General features: G+C 39.6%; 1 protein-coding gene across 4 annotated transcripts in view; it reads right to left on the minus strand.

Annotated features, from left to right (window-relative positions):
* Nucleotides 1-25,589, minus strand: part of plxna1b (plexin A1b) — a 211,239-nt gene that overhangs the window by 64,425 nt on the left and 121,225 nt on the right. For all 4 annotated transcript variants that reach the window (XM_014993939.2, XM_014993937.2, XM_014993941.2 and 1 more), the window contains exon 10: nt 10,754-10,954. In XM_014993939.2, the coding sequence (XP_014849425.2) occupies nt 10,754-10,954 (201 nt within the window). The remainder of the gene's footprint in view (nt 1-10,753; nt 10,955-25,589) is intronic.

The raw sequence follows: 25,589 nt of genomic DNA on the forward strand, positions 1-25,589 counted from the left end.
TCAAACTTGCCCCGGGCAAGTCTATACCGATGACAAGACAGGCTTTTCTCCATCTCTTGACAGTTTTCAAAAGGTGATGACAGAAAAGTCAGACCTGACCGAACACATCCTTCAATCAACTGCAGATCCTTCCAGCTATAAGATATGTCACAAAAGGACAGGCGATGAAACAAACAGAGGACACCGACTCAAAGATGGTCCATCTGAAATAGTCTTTACCCGACTAGATTAGGTCCGACACACAGTGTCTGTCCAAGTCAAGATTTATGCATCGCCATACTCATTTATACACACATATATACACACACACAGTCAACTTCCAGGCAGATATGGCCTCCTAATCAAGGATCAAGTGGTAATCCTTCTCACAGCTTAGGGAGTGTGAATGTGTGTACACTATGTGTGAGGTCAGGCAACTTGGAATCACTCCCTGCTCATAATAGGAGACTGTTAGCCAGTGCTAATCGCTAATGCTAACAGGATTGGAGCATGGCCGGACCCAGTTAGCCAGCTTATCTCTCGCACAGAGACCCACACACGCACACACAGGCTTGGACTAATACTTTCTACACTAATAGAAAGAAACACAGAAAGAAGGGAGCAGGAGAAAAAAATTGCTGGCTTGAGAGAAAAATAACGCTGTCATAGTCAATGTTTCTTATTTTTCAGCCAACACATTAAGCTAGTGTAAGCTACAAGACTTCTTACAGAGGGAAAAAATCTGATATGTGGTACTTTGCAGAAATGTCCATATTTTCAGTGTCACCCTTTTGCTTCTCTGTCAACTTTGTGCCATTCATCTGGCAGCTTTTCTCCCCTCACCAACTCGCCAGCAGGCTTAAATAAGCACATGTACAAAAAAAAACTGTTCTGTGGCATTCATTCATCAAAAGAACAGCACTTTAATAAAGTATATGCTTGATATGTAAAGTGAGCTTTTACATATCAAGAGAAAGATAATTACAGATGATAACTCATAGTTGATAAAACGTTTTTGCACATTTTCATGTTAAAATTTCAGACTTTTCCAGACTAAAAATTCCAGAGTTCTCAATACATTTATTTGCTAATTTAAAATAAGAACCCAAATAGTAAATGTGCTAGAAATGTCTACAAAGATATAAAAAGATGGATGGACAAACATGAATAACCAGAAATTTAGAAGAAAGTTTTGAAAGAGAAATAAATCTTCAAGCTTTTTCTTTCTTTAGATCTCAAAAATACCATCAACTTTTCATGGCTTCAATACTAGACTTTTCATGTACTCTACACAAACCCTGGTATCGAAGTGTCTCATTGACAGTGGCATTTGAGAAAAAGAGTTGATGCCATCTCCTGGCAGAAAACTCTTCATATGGAGTGCGTCTTCCCCACCCAAATGCAACCACATAAATCCGGTAGCTCTGTTAGACCCTGAAGGTAAATTTTATTCTTGCTAATCTCCTGATAATCATGAAGAAATTGAACTGGTAAAATCCAGAGCGCGAGTAGAGTAAAGGTTACAAATTGAATGGATGTGGGGGAGAGGTAGAAATGAAAAATAGATAATTAAAGTGGGGTGGAGGACGGGTGGAGCAGTTGGCATATGATGATAGCTGTGCAGCAATTAATTCTTATTTATCCAAGACTGGAGCGTGGGCGTTCTGATCGTCACCTGGAGGAGAGACAGAACGCTGAAGATAGGACGGACAAAGAAAGGAAGTCAGATGCTTAAAACAAATAAGGAGAGAAAGGTTTTTTATTACGGTTTCACATAAAAAGATTTTTCCCTAAAACAATTTAAATCTACTCTTATCTGGACAAATACGCAGAGGATTCCACACTTTTGTCGTTTATTTACCAAAGCTGAATCTAATATGTGCAAAAAAATCAAGTGCACTCTTTCAGCAGCCTGGTGCTACTAAATAAAAACATGAATAATGGATCATTGATCTGGTGAAGATGTGTGCTGATAAAATTCCAAGGCGGAAATATATCAGCAATCATCTTAAAGCAGCAACTGCTGCTTCTGGTCAATCTGGGGAACATAAGGAACATTAAAGGGACATTTACAAATAATTTGAGGTCATCGACTTTTAGGGCAGTTGTCAATTCAGGAGTGGAGAACCCGATAAATTCATCCTGAAGTTGTCCAGTAACATTCTCAATGATCAAGCATTTTAATATGAAAGAGAGGAAAAAGGAGCAGGGCAAGACAATGAAGGACTGTGAGACATTAAACTCAGTGGAATCAGTGGAAGATAAGCGCCCAGTGTAAACAAATGCATAAATAAAAAGCACCAACTCCAGGATTAAATGGCTTGAAGACTTTCTAATGACATAATCAAAAAAATACGTTCTTGAATAAAGTACCAAATATTTTTTTTAAGGAAATACAAAAAAAAGAAGAAAAAAAAACACACACAAAAAAAACGCAACTGTAAAAATACTGCACTCCCCTGAAATCAAAATCTGATTAGTGTCATCTGAGCAATCACATGGCAGTCTTTAATTTGCAGCAGCTCACAGTAAATTCCAGCCACTGCCCCCACATGTGGGACACACACACACATGCAAGCACACACACGCACGCACGCACGCACGCACGCACGCACGCACGCACGCACGCACGCACACGCACACACACTTAAACACACAGGCAGTCTGCAGGCCAATTAAAACAGAGTCAGTGTGTGGTATGGCTGAAAGAGGTGGCAGGTCCACTGTTTATATCTCATTAAGCTGTGTAAGGCCATGCCAGGCCAGACTGTACCATGCCCCACCGCACCTACCCTACACAGAGCAGCACCAAGGCCCTCATTAGCCTCTTTCCTGACGCTTTTAACGGCGCGAATGTCTGAAAATATGCGCACGCTTTGATGTATTGAAAATAAAAAGGTTTACGGCCTCCGGTTATTGCAGTCGGTTAGTTATATTAACAAATCTCATAAAGTCATAGGAGTGAAGCGTGCGTCAGCACCCTGACTCGTTTCTTTCACATACACACTCTGTCAGGATGTGTGACAGACTATCACTGGACTGTGTGACCCTCGCTCCATGCCGACATGTTTGACCCCTTCTCCAGGCCTTTGTTTGCTCTCTGCATCCATTCGTTTATCTGTTAGTCCGTTTTTTTTATGTTTTATTTTGGTTTGCCATTTTTTCCTTCTCATTTCCCATTTGAAGTAAATGGGTTATTTGTTCTCTCCTCCATAGCTGTACTTATCCTTTACCTTTTCTCCTAATCTATTTTTCAGATTCTTTCTGAAATCGCTGCATCAGAACTTTCTTGCCTTTGTATTTTTCCGCTTTTCCCATCTTTCCTTCACACGCCACAATTCTCTCCAAATCTGTTGCTTTTGTAGTTGGCCGTCTTGCTGTACGAGTGTGTTCGCGCGCATGCAAGAGCACTCTCAAACACACACACAATGGTGTTGATCTCCGCAGCCAGACTGCAATTCATCATCATTTTATCTCCCTTAATTGGATGCCATCAGGACCTCTAAAACGTCACATCTCTTCTTCAACAAACAGCTGCTCTCTACGCACGCTGAGAAAACACACACAGACACACATCTTATATCCAAACTAGATTTTCTCCTCCTGACCCCACGTCTGCTTTCTCCTCCCTGGTGAAGAGCCGAGAGAAAAAAGGAGGGTGATGGAGTGGCCGACTGGTTTATCAGACGTTGAGGTAATGGTGTACGGCTCGAGCTGATATCATCTGTCCTCTCATTCCTGCCCTCCAGGGAGAAACAAGGAAAGAAGGTTAAAGAGGGAGGAAAAGGGAGGAGAGTGGAGACGTGCAACTGAAGTAAAAGCTAATGACACTTGGGGCCATAATGCCAAGAAAAGTAGAGTCTTCAACAGTTTGAGCCATTTCGTTCAGCCTTAGTGTTAAAGAGATCTCCAGAGGATCTTCCCCAGACTCTTTGGCCCAGCGGTTTGGCCCAGGAGAGCGTTCTGAAAGTGCTGAACTTTTTCAATGTTGTGTTTTCTACAAGAAATTTCCAGGTGTTTTATTGGGATTTCTCTCAACAGAACACACAGTAGTGCATCAATGTGAAATGTGAAAGGAAAATTAAACAATCTAGAGTCTTTCTTTTGCAAATTAAGAAGTGAGCATATCAGTTCTGGCCCCTTTACCATGATACACCCAAACAAAACTAACAAACAGAAGCATGGTAGTGGCAGTGTCATCCTACGGGAAGGCTTCAGAAATAATTAATTAAATGCCACTAAAAGCAATTCTACAGAAAAACAAACAAACTCAGAGACTTGGTGTAAGTTTGTGTAAGACAGCTAGACTAAACATAGTCACACAATAATGGTTTAGATCAGAGTATATTCACATGTTAAAACGTTTATTATAAAGTTCAGGACCAACTCTAAAGGATTCTCTCTTACAAAGCCTGAAATTAGATAATTATAGTTACCCAATTAGCCTGACAGTAAAATAATTTGAACAGTGGGCACACATTTGAGTTTCTAAATGTGTAAAACCGATAGTAAAAATGTTAACTAATGTTCTCTAGCAAACCTCTGAGGCACAGACGTTGAATTTAAAACTTAGGCGACTCCTAGAGGCAATATTTGCACAGAATTTTATTGAGGTCTATTAGAGGAGAATTCTCAACTTTTTATCTGTAAAAATATTTTGAATACTACATTTCCCTTTCCTCCCATCTCACCGTTCTTCACCTCATAAAACCCTGCAACATACCCTGAAATTTGTGGCTGTCTGAAAATAAAATTAGTAAAAATGTAAGCGCTGTGAATACTTTTACAAGGCACTGTGTGTGTACGTGTGTGTGTACAAGTGCTTGTTTGCGCCTGTGACCCCTTTGGCAGTGGAACCACAGCCTTCACAGCCCCCAGCTCAGCATCCTATTGGCCCTTTCACCCGAAACGCTGCCTCTGATTGGTCGACACACACCGGGAAGCTGTCTTTTCCAGGTCAGAGAAGCGGACAGCTCTGATCCAGACACCAGCTTGTTGTTTTGGTGGCTGCTGACCAGAGTTTATTTCCACCATAAGGTCTGGCTGATGGTTGTGAATTTGTCAGTATCAATGTGGGCTTTTTCTGGCAAAAAGAAATAAGAAGAAAGCAGAGCGGACACGCTTTTCCTCCTTGTCTCCTCTAAAATTGCCAGAGCGTTTCTCCAATTTATTTGCTAGTGGACGTTGGGCAGCGAGTCATTTCATTAACTTTACCAGGGTATATACAAATTTTATTTTACTTTTTTTTTTTTTGCAAAATTCCCAACTTCAAAAGCCAGATATGCAAACTGCTATGAATTATTACTTGTGCAATACAAACCCAATGAAAGCTCAACACAGCAAAATTTAGAGCTTTGAGCAGTTTTTATAAACCTCACCCCAAAAATAAGAATCTTCAAAGTCTCAACACCTTAAAACATGGCCTACTTGTTTTATGTCTGCTTGCGAAAGCAAACCCTTTACAGTCCTGCATTCTTTCTCCTCAGGGTTATAATCCACTTGGTCTTTTTTTTCCCCCCGTTGGGATCAGCTGGTGTGTGCAGAAACTTAATACAAAAACACTGAATTCTCCCAAGAGCACATATGGATAGCCAATACCCAACATGGCTAATATAGAGCTGGAGTTGCACTATCATATATCCTGTGTACCACATATACAGTGGGTTATTGACAGCCTTGTCCCAGGGGATCCTCCATAAGAGTATTATGTGATCACAGTCACCGTAGAAACAGCAAAGTATGGGAAACTAGAGTTTAAACCTGATCTGACTGTGGATGTTCTGAATATCCTGTGGTGAAGTTGTCTCCTCTTGGATGGTGTGATATTGTATGAAAGAGAGGAGAAAGAGTTCTGGCCTCAGGAGAGACTTTGGAGAAGATTTTCTTCTCTCACACGCTCTCATCTCGATCCCCCACCCCTTTCCTTATGTTCTTTTCGACATCTCTCTCCCTCTTCCACTTTCCTCCATTCATGTAACTTGAAATTGTCTATTAAGCTCCAATTTCCTTAGTCCATCTAACACCCTCTCATCTTCATTTTTTGTAGTCGCTATCTCTCTCAGGCATTACATCTCTTTTTGTTCTTGCTCAATCAGTCTCTCTTTCCTCTGGTTCTCTGCTTTTTTTCCCCTTTGCAACATTTGTCCTCCTCGTCTTCTTTTGTCTACTCCCGATCCCCAATTCTTTCAACATTTATCTCTCGACACCAGGGGTTTAAGGAAATAGAAAAATGAAAGCATACATCTTGTCAAAGTGAAACGTGTCCTGCACAGTGCAATTCAGTTGTTGTCAGCGTGTGATTTTGACTGGTGAAGGAAATTACAGCTATCATTATTTCATACTTTTATTTTGAAATAATAAGGAAGTAAGTTTTAGCTGCCATGTTGTGCTGACAAAGTCTGCTAAAGTGGCCTTAGAGGGGCAAAAAGCATCACCGGATGTTTGGCATTGGCTGTATAACAAGGATTTTGTCCTAGATTGGAAAAAGTGCAGACGAAACAGCACCTACCTCGGTGTAGAGGTCTGTGTGGCAGAGGGAAATTGAACTGTCAAAGTTGAAATATGTTGAACTCTGACTTCTGTGCGCTGTGATGCGTACTCTTATAGTCGACATACACTGAATATAATTGATCCTTATCACGCACAGTGGAGCCGGTCAGTGTGAAAACAGAGCTTAGAGAAGATCTGTTGTACTGCACCAAGTTCAAATGAGGAAAAGGCATCATCGCTGTAGCTGAAGCGTTGCACCAGTACTATTATCTCATTCTTCCTTTGAAACTTGTCCCTTTTGTGTGTATTGCATTAAGGATGAACAGAAAACAATGCTATCGGTATAGTTTTCAGTTTAGTCCCACAGGAGTTCCCGCCGACTCCTGCGGGAAGCTCAGCGCATGTCTCTTTGTTCTGAAAACCACAGATTGAAGCGTTATTGTTGGACTAGCCAACACTACACCGTTACTGAAATGTGAAAGAAAACTCCACCACTTTTAGAGCATCTAGTTATCTAGTTGAATCTTTTGTACTTTATCACCACTTCTTTTTTTTCTACAACGTGACAGACGAGATACCAAAAGACCAGCTAACTGTTAGCTGCTAACAATAGTGGTAACAATTAGCGATAATAGTTAGCCGACAGTTAGCTTTTAATGCCAGAGGTGTTAAAAAAAAAAAAAAAAAAAAAAAAAAACACCATTAAAGATCTCAACACAACGTAATTCAGCTTTCACATTTATGACAAGAAACAAAACACTGGTCTAACTCTTGTGAGAGTAGATTTAGCATCATGTGGTTGTTGTTCAATACATTGGAAATGCACTTGGTTTGAGCTCTGAACACAATTTTCTCACCAGAGTCAAAAATTGCAAAAATCTCACAGAACACCTAGCTGAAGCTCCTTGGTAATCCAATAAGCCACATTCAAAATGGATGCTGCACATGGTGAAATATTTGTTCTTATTTGCTTATTGCTTACTGCTTATTTGTTCTTCTTAAATTAACATAGCAGGACACGCTGTACTATATGACTTCTATTACTGAGCTCATTCCTTTACTGTTTGAAATCATACAATGAAGAGAAATACATTATTATGGGCTAGTAACCAATCGCTGAGCATAACCAATTAGCAAATCCCACTAGTTTCCAGAAAACCAACTAGAGTGTTCTCCGCTCTGGAAAGATGTTTGTCTCAGATCAAATCAAAAGCAGCACAAAGTTGGCATATCCTTTAGCGCTTCTAGTCATGCTGAATTAAAGGGCTATTTCACGGTTTCTTAATAAGTCTAAACATCATTTGATAATTTCTACCTCAGAACTTAAATCCAGATCTGAGCTGGATAATTTCACACTGAACAGAGCTTCTATGAAGCACAATTTGTGATTTATGAAAATGTATTTGTGGGAAAAAAAATTATATATCTCCCCTGTCAGCTGAATGCATCACTGTATCCATAACTCCCATAACTCAACACAACTCTCGTTTCTGTACTTGTTCTCTTTTCCTCAGCTGTGTTAGTTTGACCCACGGGTTTTAGAGAAACATTTGAGTCACTCAAAGACAAACCACTGGTTTAGCATCCCATTGATTAGCCATAAAGCAGTGTTGTTGCAGTGGTCTGAGAGAAGTGCAAATCCAAAGATGCATACAGGGCCTATCATGGGAGACTCGCAGTAAGCCATGTTTGAGAGATGCACATGTCAACGTGCCTGCAGACAGTGATTAACCCTTCTCGCTATAGGTGTGTGTGTGCGTGTGTGTATACAAACAGATGCAGCAATGTGTACACAGCATAGGAGATGAAGTCTATTTCCACCGCAGTCATGCATGATTCATAGACTCCGCGCTGAACGCTGTCACAGCATGAGCAAACAGAGAGGAGCCTGTGTGAAAACTAGAGATATGAAGGTCTATAAATGGATAAACTAATATTTAAGACCCTATTCTTGTGAAATATTGCTCCTCTGCTAAAATAAGATCCTCACCCTAATAATTCATGACACATAATTAAACTCATAAGCTCAAGTCTGCATGAATTATGCCTTAATAGCAAGTTCATGCATCTGGCACCTTTTTCATCTCCTGAATACGGGTGCATGCATGAGGACTCTATGCATGTGCTACATCGATATGTGGTGCTGCAGTCAAGTTGCCGCAGCAAATTGCTAAACAAGGACCAAGTGTTGACAGCCTGAGGCTAATTACAGCTAGCGTGTCTGCTTGGTGGACATCAAATAGAGATATTTAACTTTTGGCCAGAGCTGGACTTTGTTGCTTATTAACACCAGGCTTCCAGCTACAATAAAGAGTCAATAAACAGACATCTCTGTGGAGAGACAACCCTGTAGCAGGATAATTATCCCTGCCTTCTCTGTCAAGTGTGTGCCAACACCTGTAGACTATCCGTCGATATGGACAGAAAACTGTCACAGTGGGTAGTCGTCAAGATCCACGGCTAAGTACGGACCGCTGCTCAAATATGTAAATGACGAAACCTCAGAGTATTATCAAGTGGAAGAGCTTCGCAATCAAAAAAAAAAAAAAGAAAAAAAAAAAGACATCTAAGTGGTTCTAATTTATCAGAACCACTATTCTCTGTTACAGTGACACCTCACCATCCTGCATGAAAAACTAAATTAAAAGCACTACCCATCATCTCTTTTCCAAAAATAGAAAACACTGTGGTGCAGAAGCGCAGAGTGCAGGTGAACATGTGAGGAAGATTGAGCGCTGAAACCAGGGAGCAGCAGGAAGGCAGAGAGAAAAAGATGAGCTCTGCAGGCGGATGGAGGAAAATAGAGGGAGAGGTATAGAGTGGAGGTGTAAACATGATCAATCCGCTCCAAACTAGGTTCAGAGAGAGACTTCCTCTGCACATTTTCAGCCTCAATGAAGCGCGACGCTAGCTACCCTCTTATCTGTCATGCTATTTTGAAGCCACATATGCGCGTGCAAAAACAGCCACGTTCCAACATCAAACAGTCCTGGACCTACCTGCAAATCCTCTGCACACATACAAGCAAAACGGGTTCTTACTAGACAGTGTGCAGAAAAAAAAAAAAAAAAGCCCTGTGTGGGAGCACTAAATCCAGTTAATATGCAGCACTTCCTGTTAAAGTCATGAGCACATACAGAGCCTTGCAGTGGTGTTTATGCCGCTGGAACTATGTCACATTTTGTCATGTCAGCAGCATCGCAAACATCAATGTGCTTTTACTGGGATTGTGTGATAGACCAACACAAAGTACACAGAGCAGGATGTAAAGGGGAAAGATTTTTTTTTTAAATTTATTTGCAAGTAAAATCTGTCAAATTTAAAGTGGATTAAAGGATCAGGGCGATGTGAAGGACTTTGCTTTCTGCCACACGTGGCATTTTGTATGTCGTCCATAAATTGGGTGACTTGTAAAAGCAACTGGGGAGTTTGAGAAATACCAAAGTAAAGTGGGTCGACAACAAGTGCATGAAACACTTGTTCAATTTTTATTTGCTAAGTAAATTCACTTGATTATGAACTACTTCGTATTGGTCTGTTACATCAACTAAGTATTTTTTTTTGTTGCAATGTAACCTTACGAACACTTTTGCTAGCGTCGTAAAACCAAACTGTGAACATCTATTCCTCAGCCTTGCTCGCGCTCGATCAATATTTTAAATCACGTTCGAGGAAATCCAAAGTAATCACTTATGATTTGAACTAATAAAAAGACTGGGAAAATGCTCATTATGTATAGATGCATCTTAATCATAAGTTTAATACTTGACAACAATATTTATTTGCCAACTAGCAGTTCAATGCAATGTATAAGCATGGGGTCGTATATCTAGACTGTCAGCAAGCCAGTATGCAATGAGTGCATAGTGATTCATCATGATGGTGAGCACATTTATGTCCAGAATGGTCATTAGCTGTTGGAGGCAATTATTTAACCTTGACCAAGTCAATGCCTTCTCTGGGACCATGATTTAGTTACCCAGCTGTATTGATTATAACAAAGTAATGAGAATGCTTTCTATTTGAACCTAATACACCACATCATTTGCACTGCAGTTCATTAAATAGTGCAGTTTTGCTTTTTTTAACTGTAGCTTTGTATATAAAAATGTGATCTGGCATTCTTATGTTTTACACTTTAGATTTTTCTTTGAAATGTTGAATAAAGAACATGTCACCTCCCGTGTTCTCCAACATTAACTGTGCAAAAAAATAAATAAACAAAACGCATCTCCTCAATCCACAATTTACCCAGAATTCCCATAATCTTTCCGTTGTTGCTCACCTCTGTTTTCTGGCACTGGATGGAGGTGCTGTTGAAGCGCAGCGCAGGAACACTTTTGGTCACGCCCTGGATGTCGAAGACGCACTCGTAGTTCCTCTGTCCGGACTGTGGTTGGGGTAGGTTCCTGGCTGCCAAGGTGATCGGCTTGGTGACTCCCGCTGGCATGTAAATCTGGGTTGATGGCAGAATCTGGGGGCAATCCTGGAAAGCATATGAATAAAGAGATACTTAATTTTTATCTCTAAAAGAAACAACATAGAAAGGTAAGAAAATAGTAGAAAGAAAAACAATTTAAGAAAATATGCAATAAAATCAAATTTGTCACCAAAAAAACCTTCTAATATCTGTGATGCAGTAGCGACATGCAATGCCTTGCAAAAATATTGACACCCTGTTCAATTATTCCAAATTCTGTCACGTTCTGACTATAAATCTCAATGCATTTCATTGAGATTTTAAGAAGCAGACCAAAACAAAGCAGCACACAGCTGTGAGGTAAAATTAATATTTTATATGGTTTTCTAACAGTAGTTAGACAACAGAGTCCATCTGTGTGTAGCTGACTAACATGGAGTTGTTCTGTGAAGATCCCCAATGTTTTTTTTTATTTATTTTTTTAGAGATAATTAGCAAACAGACAGCATCATAAAGACAGAGGAACAGCAGACTGGTTAGAGACAAAGTTATGGGGATGTTTAAAGCATGGTTAACGTATAAATAGTTATGTACTGTTGGTGAAGGACATAAAATCCCAAAGGATTATATGAAGTCTAATGGGGGAAAAACGTGATGGTTCAAGGGATAAGAACACTTTGCAATGCAATGTAAGGTCAAACTCCCTCTGGTTGAAACTCATGCTGTATGTCTTTATGCAAGATATATAGGCTATTTTTTTTACCCATTAAGAATCCATGAATCCGTGCTAGTGTTATGGCAATGAAGTGAAATAAAATAACAAGCTCTATAATTGTTGCACATTTCCAAGCGTATGCGTGCAAGCTTGGGATTCTGGGAAGATCCAAAACACTTGTATAGATCATCTGGAAGCCACCCATCAACTGCGGAACAAAACCCAGCAGGGTGTGTGTGTTTGAGCATATACCCTTGTACAGATGTGTTAGAGACAAACAGCTCCTTCCATGTGCAATTGGATTAATTAAGCACATTTGGGACAAGAACAAGACGGGGCAAAACGCTCGGAGCATAAACTTTCCGAGAAGTGAATTTGTGCATGTGCTGGAAGAGATTAAGTCATTACAGTGGCCATGTTGCAATTTGGCAGCGGGACGCACATCTCATCAACACGGAATGGGAGGAAGAGAAAGACCACAAGGGTGTGGTGATGCAATTTCTACAAAATGAATTAAAGATCCCGGCCTGTAAGTTGTCATACATATCACACAATTTACAACATGGAGATAAATGAGTTGCATGATAGGAGATATGCAGAGTCAGGGAATTCACATTGAGCCGTTTATATAAGAAGAAGGGCCCTGAAACCATGCATTCGGTTTCAGATAGATTATTCCCCCTAAACTACTGCAGTATCTATTTTAAAAACAAGTTCCCAGCTGCACTAGGTAACACACTCTTATTAGAACTTCAAAAAAAAAAAGATCTTTGACCAGATCCTCATTTAATATTCACTGCAGATACATCAGCTCACACTCGCTCACCTCTCTCTTTAAGCACATATCTGACTCCTGGTCTGTAAAATTTTCCTTTACCCTTTGTCCAGCTGTAGCAGCTCTACATTAGAAGCTACAGTGCGTCCCCGGGGCCCGAACACAATGCCGGAGTTTGTTCATTAGCCTGCTTAGCCCTGGCTTTGTGTTTCGGATCACACACAAACACGCGCCCTCCCTCCCCAACATATAATGAGGGAGGGGAATACTACAGGAGGAAGACGAAGCGGAGTACAGAGGACCAGACGTATAATCAACTAGGAGGGAGGCGGGGCGAGCAGAGGAAGGGAGCAGCAGGAAAATGGATGGTTAAGAAGGAAGGAGGAAGGTAGGGAGCGGAGGAGGGAGGAGAGGGTGAGAAAATGAAAGGAAAGAAATGTGAGATGGTAGTTTAATTGGAGGGAGAAAAGAATGAAACAGAGATGTTAATATCAGCAAGTGAACAACTTAAAAAAGGACAATAATCAAATGGGATGTTGAGCAGGAAAAAAAAAAGTAAAATAAAATTATACTTTAAAATAAAAAAAGGCAAAGTGGGACGTCCGTATCCCCCTACATCTTTTCAATCTATTTATCCATCCATCCATCTCCAGCCACATCGTGTACAGAGTCCCTGACAATGTCCTACTTAATTAACTGCCTGGAGTCTCAGACAGCTCTAGAAAATTGATGGAAGGGAGCAGAGATGGAGGGAGAGGCAGGAGACTGCGACAGAAGAGGAAACAGAGATTGATTTGCACTTGTGGCTTTTGAAGTCGAGTCACAGAGAGGTACTGTAAGCTCGAGTCAAAAGCGGCGGACTTGCATCACCCTGGGTGTAGGAGGGTGGTGGGGGGGACGGTTTGAACACCCTGCTGCTATGTCAAGAAAGGCTCTGAATTGCAAGCTAGCACCGCCTGTAGCATAAGCTGCTGCTAACTGATGTTTTATTCATCCGTCTATCGGCTTTGTGTCAGCTCGGCGGTCTGCTTGTCGCTTCTTGGCCAGTTATATTTCCTTATAGTATCTTTTCGATTGAATCACTTCTCACTTCTAATGCATACGCAAAACTAAAATGTCAAATAAAAATGACAAAACGAAACTCTTTATTTTATATAATACATATACTGAAGAACATTTAAACAAAAAAAAATGCTCAAATGAGTTACTTTGTATTTATAGTCTCCTTTTAGACCTATGAAATTAATAGAATACAACATTATGACCCCTGATGAAACCACCATCAAAGTTATTTATTGGAGTAATATTTTCTTTACAGTAGACTGAGGAGATTGTTTTTGACATTGCTTTTCTCAAAGCTGATGTGAAGCTTTCTCATGGCAGGCACAAACTGCTAAACTGTTTATGAAACCTCATGGGGTGGACCAACACAGTTTCACACCAAAAACGTCAGGAACAAATCAACCAAACAGAGACATGTTATCTGGATGGCCATTGCTTCACCATCTGACAATCAGTCTGGTAGAGAGGGGGTTCGATTTTGAGGTGGTTTTTATGGTTCAGGCTTCGTCCCTTAGTTCTAGCCAAATTAACTCTCTTTGCTTCCAACATCAGTGCCTGACCTCGCAAATGCCATCCCAACAAAATTACTAAATAAACACTAATGAACCTTGTGCAGAGAGAGTTAAAGTTACAGCTATATAAAGTGGGTCAACTCAGTGCAAGGCTTATGTAATAGTAACAATGAAATCAGAGTTAATGTGCATGTAAAGTCAGGCTTCTCGATGTTTCCAGCATTACATTCATTTATATAGACCATTTAACGAGCACATAGGGTATGCTACTTCATCATTGCCCCCATTTCTGCAATGCTGCATTTGAAACAAAGAGGATTTAAAGGGGAACACGATGCAAAAGAAAGGAAAAAAGGAGGATACTGAGGGAGAGAGGTGAACAGAACACCATTGTGCAGGGAGAAACAATTTCATCAGTCTTTGTGACAGGTGCCAAAACAGTTCAAAGCCCACATTAGGGCTACAGAGTACAGAATACACTGAAACAATATTTTACCGAAGGGAATACTTTGAAGCTTGAGGAGAGTTTTTCTTCTTTTTTTTTTATTTCCTTCCTTTTCCCGACTTCTCAGTTTTCAATTCATCTGTGAAGACGGATGCTTTGGTTTGCTTTGCCAGATGTGACACAGCATCTGGTGGATTTAGGAATGACCAACAGGAAGGAAGAGAAAGGGATGTGCATGTGTATTTATTTTTTTATTTTTTTTTGAGTGTGCAACTTCAACCCTGTGGGCTTCCTACCAGACACAGTGTGTGCAATAAATGCCTCAGGAGCACTTAAAGGTATTATATCGAGTCAAATGTCTCACAGAAGATCAATAAAAAAAGCAAATTGCAATTTAAGCTTTTCTTGACAAACAGATTCTCCAGACCATGAACAGTTTACACAGACCAGCAGCTCGCTTCATAAGGGTCACTTCATCTTGCTGCACTGTAACAGGTAACAGGCGTTTTAGTGAAGCTGTGTGTGTGTGTGTGTGTGTGTGTGTGTGTGTGTGTGTGTGTGTGTGTGTGTGTGTGCGTGTGTGTGTGTGTGTGTGTGTGCGTGTGTGTGTGCGTGCGTGTAGCTGTGATGTGCAGGAGATGCATGAAAGAATGCATGACGCAGATGGTTTTGTCTTCAAGAGAATGCGGCGCAAAAACATCTGCTTAGTTTCGGATTCTGATCGCTGTCTTTGCATTCAAACATCTTCATAAACTTAACTGTCAGCACATGCAAAAGCCAAAATAGAAAACCACCATTTTGCACAAGCAACTAACAATTCAATGATAGCTTTAAAATTCATTTACTAATCACAAAAACACCAAACAGTATGTATGTGTACCTGGGTGTGTGCAGAAGTGTGTTTGTGATGGCTGACATCCAAGTCGCCAGAGGGGTCTCTTTAGCTCTGCATATTTGCTCTACCTCCAAGGCTGCTTGAGGCTAGTGCTGCAATTTCAATGTTCTAATGGCATGTATAAATATGTAGATTATGAAGAGAAAATGTAAACATTCCTTCAGATCCCCCTGGTTTCTTATTTTCTGCTAAAAGAGCTAGGTTGCTGAAGGAAGCTGCAGCTTAAATAAATTTATTATGAGTCCATATTGGGTCCAAACTCAATGTTCCCTCCTTAAGGTGATGGGTCGGGAGGCAGCATAATCCCAGAGACAAACGGCTGAAATTAGCATTATCTGTAGGCTAGCTGGGAGCTATCATTAGGAGCAGCTATGACATCAGATGCAGATCATGAAATACACCTCTATTATTTTCTATCAAACAACCAATCAACTATGCCAGACAGCCAATTCAGAGGGCACCCAGTGATCCTTCTCAAATCAAATCTTTTCAGAAGCATTAATAATAATAATAATAATAATGCATTTAATTCGTTAGCACTCAAGATTGCCATGTCTGTCAAAGCAATGCAAGATTGCAGCAATATCTCCTGCCTCAGTTTGCCTCAAGAAGTTCAATTTATGTCAAAGAGGCCAATTGATGAGAGTTCATTGACAAGGTGGCCCACGGTGATCCAGATGTTTATTTCCTTTTAAAGACAAGGCAAGAAGTCAAGTCATCTAGAGCCACTGCTTCTTCATATTGGTATCTTAAAAGGATCCCAGGAAGAGCCTCTGATTCAGACACATTTCCCTTCTAGCCTGGGAAGGCTTTGGGATTCCACAGAATGAGCAGGAGTGTTGTGCTATAAAGAAAAATGTTGTAATTCTTTTCTTAATTTGCTAAAATGGCAACTGGATCTCGGAAAGGTGAGACATTTTGCGTCCTAAGAAGCATTTTTCTAATCACTGGGTTCCCATCTGTTTTTCAATTGGAAATTCCAAACTTCTCCAGACTGAAGTGTACAGTACATTAGGACATACGCAAGAATGAACACCTTTCTGCTTTTACTTTTTTTGCTTATACTCTAAATGTCCCAAAGATTAGACTTTATTTGTTCCAAACCCTGAAGAAACTATGTTAATGAAACTTGCTGCTGTCAAAGGTTGCTGTGCCTGAAAAAAAGAATCTGTCATATCTGAAGTGGAAGTGAACATTTAAGGCTTTCAGAAATGATTTTTTATCAACTCATTCTGGGAATTTTGAATACTGAGCCTAAAGTTAAAATGTGGACAATATCGAATGTTTCTATTTTCAATCAGAGCTAGAGAAAGAGTAAAATCAAATTCCTGAGTTTTCAGGACTGCTTAGAAACCGTGTGTGTATAAATGCCCGGATACCAAATTAGATTAGATGCCACCATGAATCTCCTAACAGGAGATCAACTGTCACTCCACATTAAGGCAGGTTTAATGCATTTCCCTTTCGTCAATGTGCTCAGATGCGTACTATACCTCTTCCACTATTACACTTTCTAAATAAAGGCAGGCATTAATAAACCAATGTTTGTTGAGAAGAGGTAATCTCTACATTGCAGGTGGGCCAAACACCTTTTAACATCCGCCAAGAGCAGATAATGAGACAGTCAGCGGGAAGATGTGTCAGTGTGTGTGTGTCACTAGGTGTGTGTGTGCGTGCGTGTGTGTGTTCATGCAGATATGTAGAAAGGTGAGAGATTAAAATCAAGACATTAGGTGGTGATGGGTTTGGGGGTGGATTGGGACACAAGTGTGGGAGTAAGAGGGGGATAAAAGCAGAAAGCAAATGTAGGATGCTTTATTAATAAATAAATGGAATAAAAGAGCTAAAAGTGTTCTGAAGGTTTGGCATAGCCTGACAAGATATAAATTAATAAAGCTCCAAAAACACTGCGCATTCGTAATGAGGCAGATGTCTGGTCGTTGTTTTTTCCTTTTTCTTTTTTTAAAAGAGCCCCTCATCTCTCCAATTCACACACACACGCACACACACACCCTTCCATCCATAATTAATTAGCTGCTTCTGTGATGTGCAGACTATAGATCAGGGATGAGAAAAAATAACACGCTAAATAATGAAGTAAAGCTATATGGGGAGCCTGGAGGAGAGATGAGATGGCAGCGATGGTCACAGAGGAGCAAAGGGGACACAATGGTACAAATAAGAGGAACATAGCGGGTGTGTGTGCGTGTGTGTGTGTCACAAAGAGCTCACAATAGAGGTATATAAAGAATGCCGAACACATCCTACTGTCTGTAGACGTTGTCTTTTGGTTCTCTGATAAAGATTTTACACAAGTTGTAGCATATAGGCTACTACAGCCAAAACATAAGGCGTCGTTTTTATTCTATATAACAAGGAGGGCCGTACATAATGGGGCCGATGCCATTTTTTGCTAAATAAATGTTGCTGTGTAATAAAAGTAGCACGATGAAATACATAATTCAGCTATTCAAATTATAATTTAACTAAATGTTTCTAAAAATTAGGTGGCACAAAAAAAAAAAAAAAGAAATCCATGAACATGTATCCACCAAAGCGGTGCTAGTGACGACTATAAAATATGCAGGTTTAGATGGATCCACAAAGATTTACTATTAAATATCTTGTGGGTTTTTATCCACAGTGAAAAAAAGTACAATAACTATTTTACAAAGTCAAATAAAGACTGGGAGGGCTGTGATTATTCTAGCTATTAAACATTTTAGGTATTTAAATTATCTAATTGACAAATTACCAGAATTGACAGTTCTGTTCAGAAGTTCTTATCAATTCATCACAAGAAGAAACACTTTTTTTTTGTTTTTTTTTGCAAACCAGGTTGATAATGCATACAATGATTTTAAAAATGCAAAGTCTTCAAACTTTTGTCTGCACAAATTTCAATTAATTGATTAGTTGTACGTTTGGGATCTGTGTCCTGCTGTAACACATAATTGTCTCCACGTTGTAACCTGTTGATCTTTGGCATTTCAGCCATTTTGTGGAAACAAAGTGAGACGAAGAGTCTCGGCATAATACCACCATCACATTTCACAGTTTTTCTCGTCAAATTGCTCAAACCCATGTCTCATCTGACCATAAAGTCTTTCTGCAGATGGAGTTTGACTTGGGTATCCAATTATTATTATTATTATTATTTTTTTTTTTGATCCAACAATTTGGATTAGCATGATTACAGTCTAAAACAAATAATTTTCATGCCTATTAAGATGAAAACTTCTGAGTAGAACTATAAAATCACTATAAAAATATAACAGCTTATAATTATAATTAAAAAATTTTGGTCAAAGCTTTTTAACCATATCATAAATGACATAAATCATGACAGAAAGGCAAGTAGCTTTCTTTTTCTTTTATCCATTTACAGATAGAAGAAAAAAATAACAAGGTGGTAAAATTAGCTACAGGTAAATTAGCATAGAAGCTGTACATTGGATATTTTACATAGAAGCAGGGTAAAACACGTGTGTACATGTAAAGCCGGCTCATTAGGAAGCAAAAGCCAGAAATATGTTCTGTGATCGAGACTTACTGCGGGGGATGGAAGGAGCGATGGAGTGAGGAACAACTTAATAAGGCAGCAACATGTAGAACAGTGCAGGAGCAAAAGGATGCAGAGGAAGAAAGGGGACTTTGAAGCTTGAAAGGGACTGTGAGATTGTCTGCCCACAACCTTCTTTCTGAGCAGACTGGTGACGCAGGAAGAGAGGATGAGAGAGAAACACAGTGAACTCTGAGTGCAGATGTAATGAAGGAATGCATGACTTGAATACCTGTTATCCAGTTTTGATTGTTTGGGCTATTAACGCCTTCCAGACCCGGAGTTTTCCTGGATCTAGCATACGTCTACTCTCTTTACTCCATGTGCCCACAGACTGCTTCAAACTCTGGCCTTTGATACATCAACCGTACAAACATACATTTCTGATTTCATCTCGTAATCCCTTATCTTTGATTTACGAGCAAGCAGGCAACCGTACACAGTTTATCCCCTTGACACACATGATGCAGTGCGCTGTGAGACAATAAAAAAAGAACAGGAACGTGTGATTTTTTTCTTCTTCTTTTTGACGGAGCGCTTCGTTTTTCCTCCTTATGGATTTTCATAGTGTAAGAGGGGGATGGGTGCGGGTGCCCGACACCCCGTTATCATTCTAACCCAGATATGTCAGCAGCAATCAAACCCTGTGCTTTTCAGCTTTTCAAAGACGAGCTTTGATTTCAGAGGTAGATATGCTCTTCTATCTGCTGCCCATGGCTGTTCTCTACAGACGGCACAACACTTCAGAAAGTCTGTCGCGAAACCAGAATTTCACCAGTAAGAGATAGCTCATTTATAAGGAGCAGGTTTGCTGGGTTTCATGCAAATATTAAACATTAATGCTTTCATACCCAGTTATTACAATGGTGATTAGTTACTATTAAACTCAGATTTATAAGATTACTGATGATTTTAAGATAAACAGAATAACAAAGGATGAATCTATCGACGCGCATAAATTATTCCTGAAGTCAAGGAATCCATCTACCTACTTTGCTGCTTCAGACACTTAACCAAAAACGTTCATCAGATCCACACTGGTTCCAGTGCCTACATACAGCCACCTCTAATAACTGTATTTATTTGCTATAACAATAGAACCAACTTGGAACCATCTGATTAGGTCACTGTAAATGTGTCGGATTACATTTTTCAGTTTAAAAAAAATAATGTTTTTTAAAATAATACATTTCAGGAGATGATCCACTTAAACCCTGTGTGGGTGATGTTGAATGAAACGACAGGAAGATGAGAGCCAGCAAACTATTGTTATTCCACAGCAAATCTGACCTTTTAATGATGCTCATCTCTGGGCTGTTGCTCGTTTTCCGCTTTAATAGGCAGGTCAAACAAAACTAAGAAATCTACATGGGAGAGTCAAAATATTTTTATTAGACCGAGGTTCTACTTGAGCTTAATCTAAATCCTGACAAAAATGCTTCCTTCCTTTGGTTCAGCTTTTAATTAGACAAAGTAACAACAGTTTGATATTGCAGCATGTAGAAGCAGAAAGTACTGGTGCTAAACAAGAAGTAAGTCCATTTTAGAAATGTACTAATGTTAAACTACAGAAAAGTAGGAAGCAGTGGTGTGGCCCAACAGGCCCAGTACTATTCTAAAACACCTGAACGTACGGTCTTGACACCTAACCATAAACGTCCTGTTCCTCACTTTAAATCTAAACTACAGCGATAACTCTTCAAATTACATTCTTCTTCTTATCCCTTGCACAGTTGTGATTACAAAAGAGCTTAAGGATGTTGTTGTTATGCACATTTTTACACATACTGTTCACCATCTACAGGAAATATTCTAATGCTAGAGTATCTTCTGATTTGTATTTTAGCTAATGTCAGCACATAGTAAGCTTTTAACGTATAAGCTAATAGTAGCTAACATGCTTCAATTAGCAAGTTAGCATATGGACATCTTTAATACATTGCACTTTGTGGTTTTCCACCTTTGCTTCTCAAGTACACATCTTTGTCTTCTTCATGTAACAATTTATCAATGGATTTTACTTTTTTTGCCTTCAGTAATTGCTACCACGGCTAGTCTAGTAATTCTTCAACTTTTTCACACAGATAGGGTAGAGATGGTCGGCTTACTTTGCTTTCAGCTTCTTCTGCCATTTTTGTGATTCAGTTTCAGCTTTTGGCGTTATCGGTGCTTCTATTGGGTTTTGTAATCTTTTTCCGACATTTCTAATACTTTTTAAAGTGTCCCTGGTTCAGTTCAGCATCCTCAGCAGATCACCTGACCAGTTCAGCTTGAAGCACGTGGTTACAGTCCAAGTTTGCCATCTTGGATTTTCCCAGGGAGCACAGAGGTGTTGTAAAATGGAGGCTGAAATAAGAATCAGCGAGGGCTACTCTCTGAAAACAGCATGGTGAAAAGCAAAACATGACAGACTCACTTCAGCTGGTCTTGTGAGATTGTCCACTGGCTCTCCGTCTCAGCAGGCGGTTGCTGTTTCTCAATCACAGCCTTTGCTTCTGTGATCTGCCTGCACTTTGGAGTTTGTTTTTCCTTTAGCCCATTCTGCTGAATTATTTTCTAACTACCCTGCTCATTCTCTCAGTGACTTGGCAGTTATTTCTTCCCATCCCTGACACACAGGCAGTCTGATGCTAAAAATGCAATATTCATCTGTGTTCACCATTAGGCGGGCTGGCTGTGAGGGCTGTGGAGATGAAGATTTAAAGCGGCCTGAATAATTAAACCACTGGGAACTGTGACAAACACAGACTCAAACCGGCATGCACACAAACACCGACGTGTCCATGTGCACAGCCTGCAGCAGCGGTCTGTGTGTCCATCAGTGACATCTTTGCTACAAATTAGCTGTTCATTAAACCTTTGCTGATGCCGGATTCAACGGTGCAGGCAGTGTGTTGGCACAACTTGGGTGTAACATGCTGCACTAATGGGGTTTGGATTATATATGGAGAAGAGAATAACCCAGCAGCAACGCAGCACACAAGATTGAACTGAAGTTTTAATGTCTAATCAAAGCACTTTAACTGATTTAGCCAAGAAAGTGGCCTTCACATCTGCATGAAGTCAATATATTATGCAAGCTGAGGTTGCTAAATCCCAGCCTCTTCCATAAATATCAATCTGCTGTCCTTGTCTACTAAGCAAAGTTTTTTATGATCAGAGTCTTGCCACGGTGTCCCAGACGAGGCAAACCACGTTCTCAGTGGAAACATTTTCCAGAACATTTTCTTTCCCCGAAAAAACTAGCATTTATCTTCGTCTTACTTTTTCTCCAGTCACAGTTTAGGCTTTAAACTGTAGCAAGTTACGCTGTTTAAAGAATCAGACATGCATCCACCTGCAAAGGTATTGTTGGTGTTGCAATATCATGCTAAGCTAACTTCCTGTACATACTGTATGTTTTCTTCTCTTTTGTGCTGTAAAGTTCCAAACATACTGGTTTTTGGCCCTTTTCTGTCACAAATTCTTGATATATTTAAGCTTGATGTCACATTCAAAGTAAAGGAAAAAATCAAAACTATCACTGCAGAGAAATAAATATCAGCAATTATGTGATTAAAGGATTGAAGGATCTATTTTTTTTTTGTATTAACTTTTTGTAATTCCTGTTAGTTAATAATTTGTTTCAACTTTAATTTTTACTTTTGCATGTGGGTTAAAGAGGCTATTTAAATGTTTATGGAAAATAATGGTTTCATATCCTTCTATACAATTAAGCATAGAATTATACAGAAAAATCTAATGTTCCTGACCACTTTGTTTCTACAATGTTGACAAATGGCCACATTTCTATATCTGTTCTCCAAAACCTCGTACTCTCATTCACTTAATTCATTGCTGATTTTTGACAAAGCAGAACTTTTTACAGGTTTGCCCAAAACATCAGAAACAGTCCCATACAGATGGAAATGTGATTTATGCATCAGAAACATGTCTGAGGTTTTCAGTTCCCAAACATTTGCAAAGTTTTCAGGGTTGAAATGGTCTGAAAAGATAAAGCGTCACATGAGCAAAGCTTCAGTCACGGTCTAAGTTAGAGCCGTCTGGCAAAGAAGGCAATAAGTTAGTTCATCCTTTCTTTTATGTTGTTTTCTTCTCTCTCTCTTGCTCTCTGTTCTCCAACTTTAGAGCATTTGAAAAAATAAAATAAAATTGCATTTCTCTCAGTTTTATCTGAAGCTTGTTATGGTCTGGTTTTTTTATTTGCCTTTCTGATGTCACCTTTGTTACTTTACAGTGTTTTTCTCTACTTTTTTGTGACATCTGCTCCTAATTAAAGCATTTTATACAAATCTTTTGGTTTGCGTCTAGTATAATATGTACTTAACTGGAAGGAGTTTATTGTTTAGGCAAACTATATGTGGGGTAATTCATCATACCTCCAGTGATTTTCTTATTTATTTGTGGCCTCTTTACAACACAGCTGGTTATTTCAAATGCAGCACATGCAAGTAATGGGTGGAGACAAGTGGTTTTGTTACAAGTTAAGAGGAGCCCAATTAAAAGATTGATGTTTAACAGACAAATAAAAAAAACAAGGAAATGTGGATGAACATTAAGTCGAGACGAGCAGAAGAAAATGAGTGGAAAAAAAAAATAGAAGCGATGCACCAAGAAACCATTTGTTGACCAAATCAAACCATTGTCAGCTCAACAGCTCAAACAGAAAAGGTGGAAAAGTGAGTGAAGACAAATAGCAACAGGTACAGACAGCTGAAAGAAAAAGAGAGGAAAGAGAAAACGGGAAACTGAATTTCATTCGAGTACCCGCACACTCCTGCCTCCCCCTCACCCCGGCGCCCCCTGCAGCCCTGCGCTGCTGGTTGTGGTTTGTCCTGATAAGAACCACTGACGGTCACACAAACACACACACTGAAAAGAGTACAGTCAGAGACATACGAATATCCGCACTCAGAGAAGGGCCCCTCAAGCAGCCTTGGCCCGCAGTCTGCGAGACGGTCTCTTTCTGTGAAGAATGTGTGTGAGTGTGTTCTGCTCGGTGTCTGAGTACCAGCCAGGGTAAACACAGTGTGCCAGAATGTCACGGTTCGGGGCCTTCACACCTCCGTCACAAATAACCCAGTCAGCCGTGGACTGTGCGCGTCGGTGTGCGGTGAAAGGCGGCGAGAGTCGGGAAAACACTGACCGTGTGTTTCTATGACTGTTTGGAGAACAAGGAGGTAGGCTGCGTGCGATAAGTGCAATCGCATGGCTAACGGCGTGCGAGAGGAAGACGGTGCGTGAGAAAATGAGCCGGTGCAACTGTAGCGCTTTGTTAAGGCTGCAGTCTATATGGAGCCTCTCTTGTTAATGTAGCGTCAGGGGACAGAGTGTGGATGAGGCTGTTGGAACAACCACAGAGATGATTCATATTGCACTCTCATCTGTACAAACTCTCTGCAGTCAACAGGTTCTTTGAGGATTTAAAAAATATATATATATCAAAATTGGAAATACACTGAATTTCTTCCCAAGAGAAACCATGGAGCCTAAAGAAGTGATAGACCGGGTCTAATTTTTGAAGTTCTTCTGCTGCTCCTCTGAGTTTTTCTTCTGGTTGTTTGCCAAAAGCTTAGAGCCAAGGCTTAATAAAGTTGTTAGATTCATTTTTATTTTGTCCGTTTTACTGGTGTAGGCAAAAAAAAGAAAAAAAAAAGAAAAAAAAAAGCAGTAATAAAGAACACATTGTTTTGTGACAAATAAAATAGAGCTTAAAACAAGCTATCCAAACAGATTAGGCCATATGTAAAGAAAAGAGTAAAAAACCTACAAGCCGCCCGTGCTTTGTAGTAAAATCTGCCATTTGACTTCTACAGTCCTGTATATGAACTTGGCTTTTTATTGGCTCAATTAAAGTCATGTCAAAGTATCTCAATAAGATTAAAGTCTGGCCTTTGATGAGACCGCACCAAAACCTATTTTAAGGTAGACTTGCTGTTGTGCTTTAGGTCATTGTCTTGCTGTGTAGATGAACTAGTGATTGGCCAGACCTTCTCCTTTAGGATTTTCTGCTAGACAGCAAAATTCATGGATCATCAATTAAAGCACGGCCCTGAAGCAGCAAAACATCCCCAGACCTTCAAACCACGACCAACATGTTCTACCTTAATTATGTTGTAGTTTTCTCAACAGAATAATTACCAAAGCGTTTTGGAGACAAGAGTGAGAGAGCAAAAATGTGTTTTGGAAAAACTCAAAGATCAAAAATAAGTCACCTGACATCTAAAAGTCCTCAGATATTGTTTTTCTGTGTACCTGTTTATTCACTGAACTGGACAGATGGGAACCAAAGTTATTCGATGAATTGTCACAATGTGGCGACTTAAAAGAGGGAAAAAGGGAAAGGGAAGAAAGCCAAAAATAAAGCGGAATAAAAAAAATAAAGAATCCAGAATTATGTTATAAGTTCAAATGTAATGTGAAATAATAGGGGAAGAAATAGAAAATAATTTTTAAATTCAACCATTTTTTTTTCGAAAGCTCATATAGTTATTTCCATGTAACATACCGTAGTACAATAAAAAGGATATGTTTTAAAGAAAAAGGAAATGTAGCAAGACGATCACATTTTCCATAAAAATCTGTAAAAAAACAAACAAAAAAAAAACAACCAAACGTATTTTCTGTGCGTTAAACCAAACTCTATCGATAACACAAAGGATAGCACAGAGTGACAATGGAGGTGCAGGAGAGAAGAAGAAAAAAAGGATGCTGCCTTCATTACAATTCTCAATC

The sequence above is a fragment of the Poecilia mexicana genome, unplaced genomic scaffold (genome assembly GCF_051168715.1).
Source record: "Poecilia mexicana isolate PSO_F unplaced genomic scaffold, ASM5116871v1 scaffold_5, whole genome shotgun sequence".
NCBI classification, from domain to species: domain Eukaryota; kingdom Metazoa; phylum Chordata; class Actinopteri; order Cyprinodontiformes; family Poeciliidae; genus Poecilia; species Poecilia mexicana.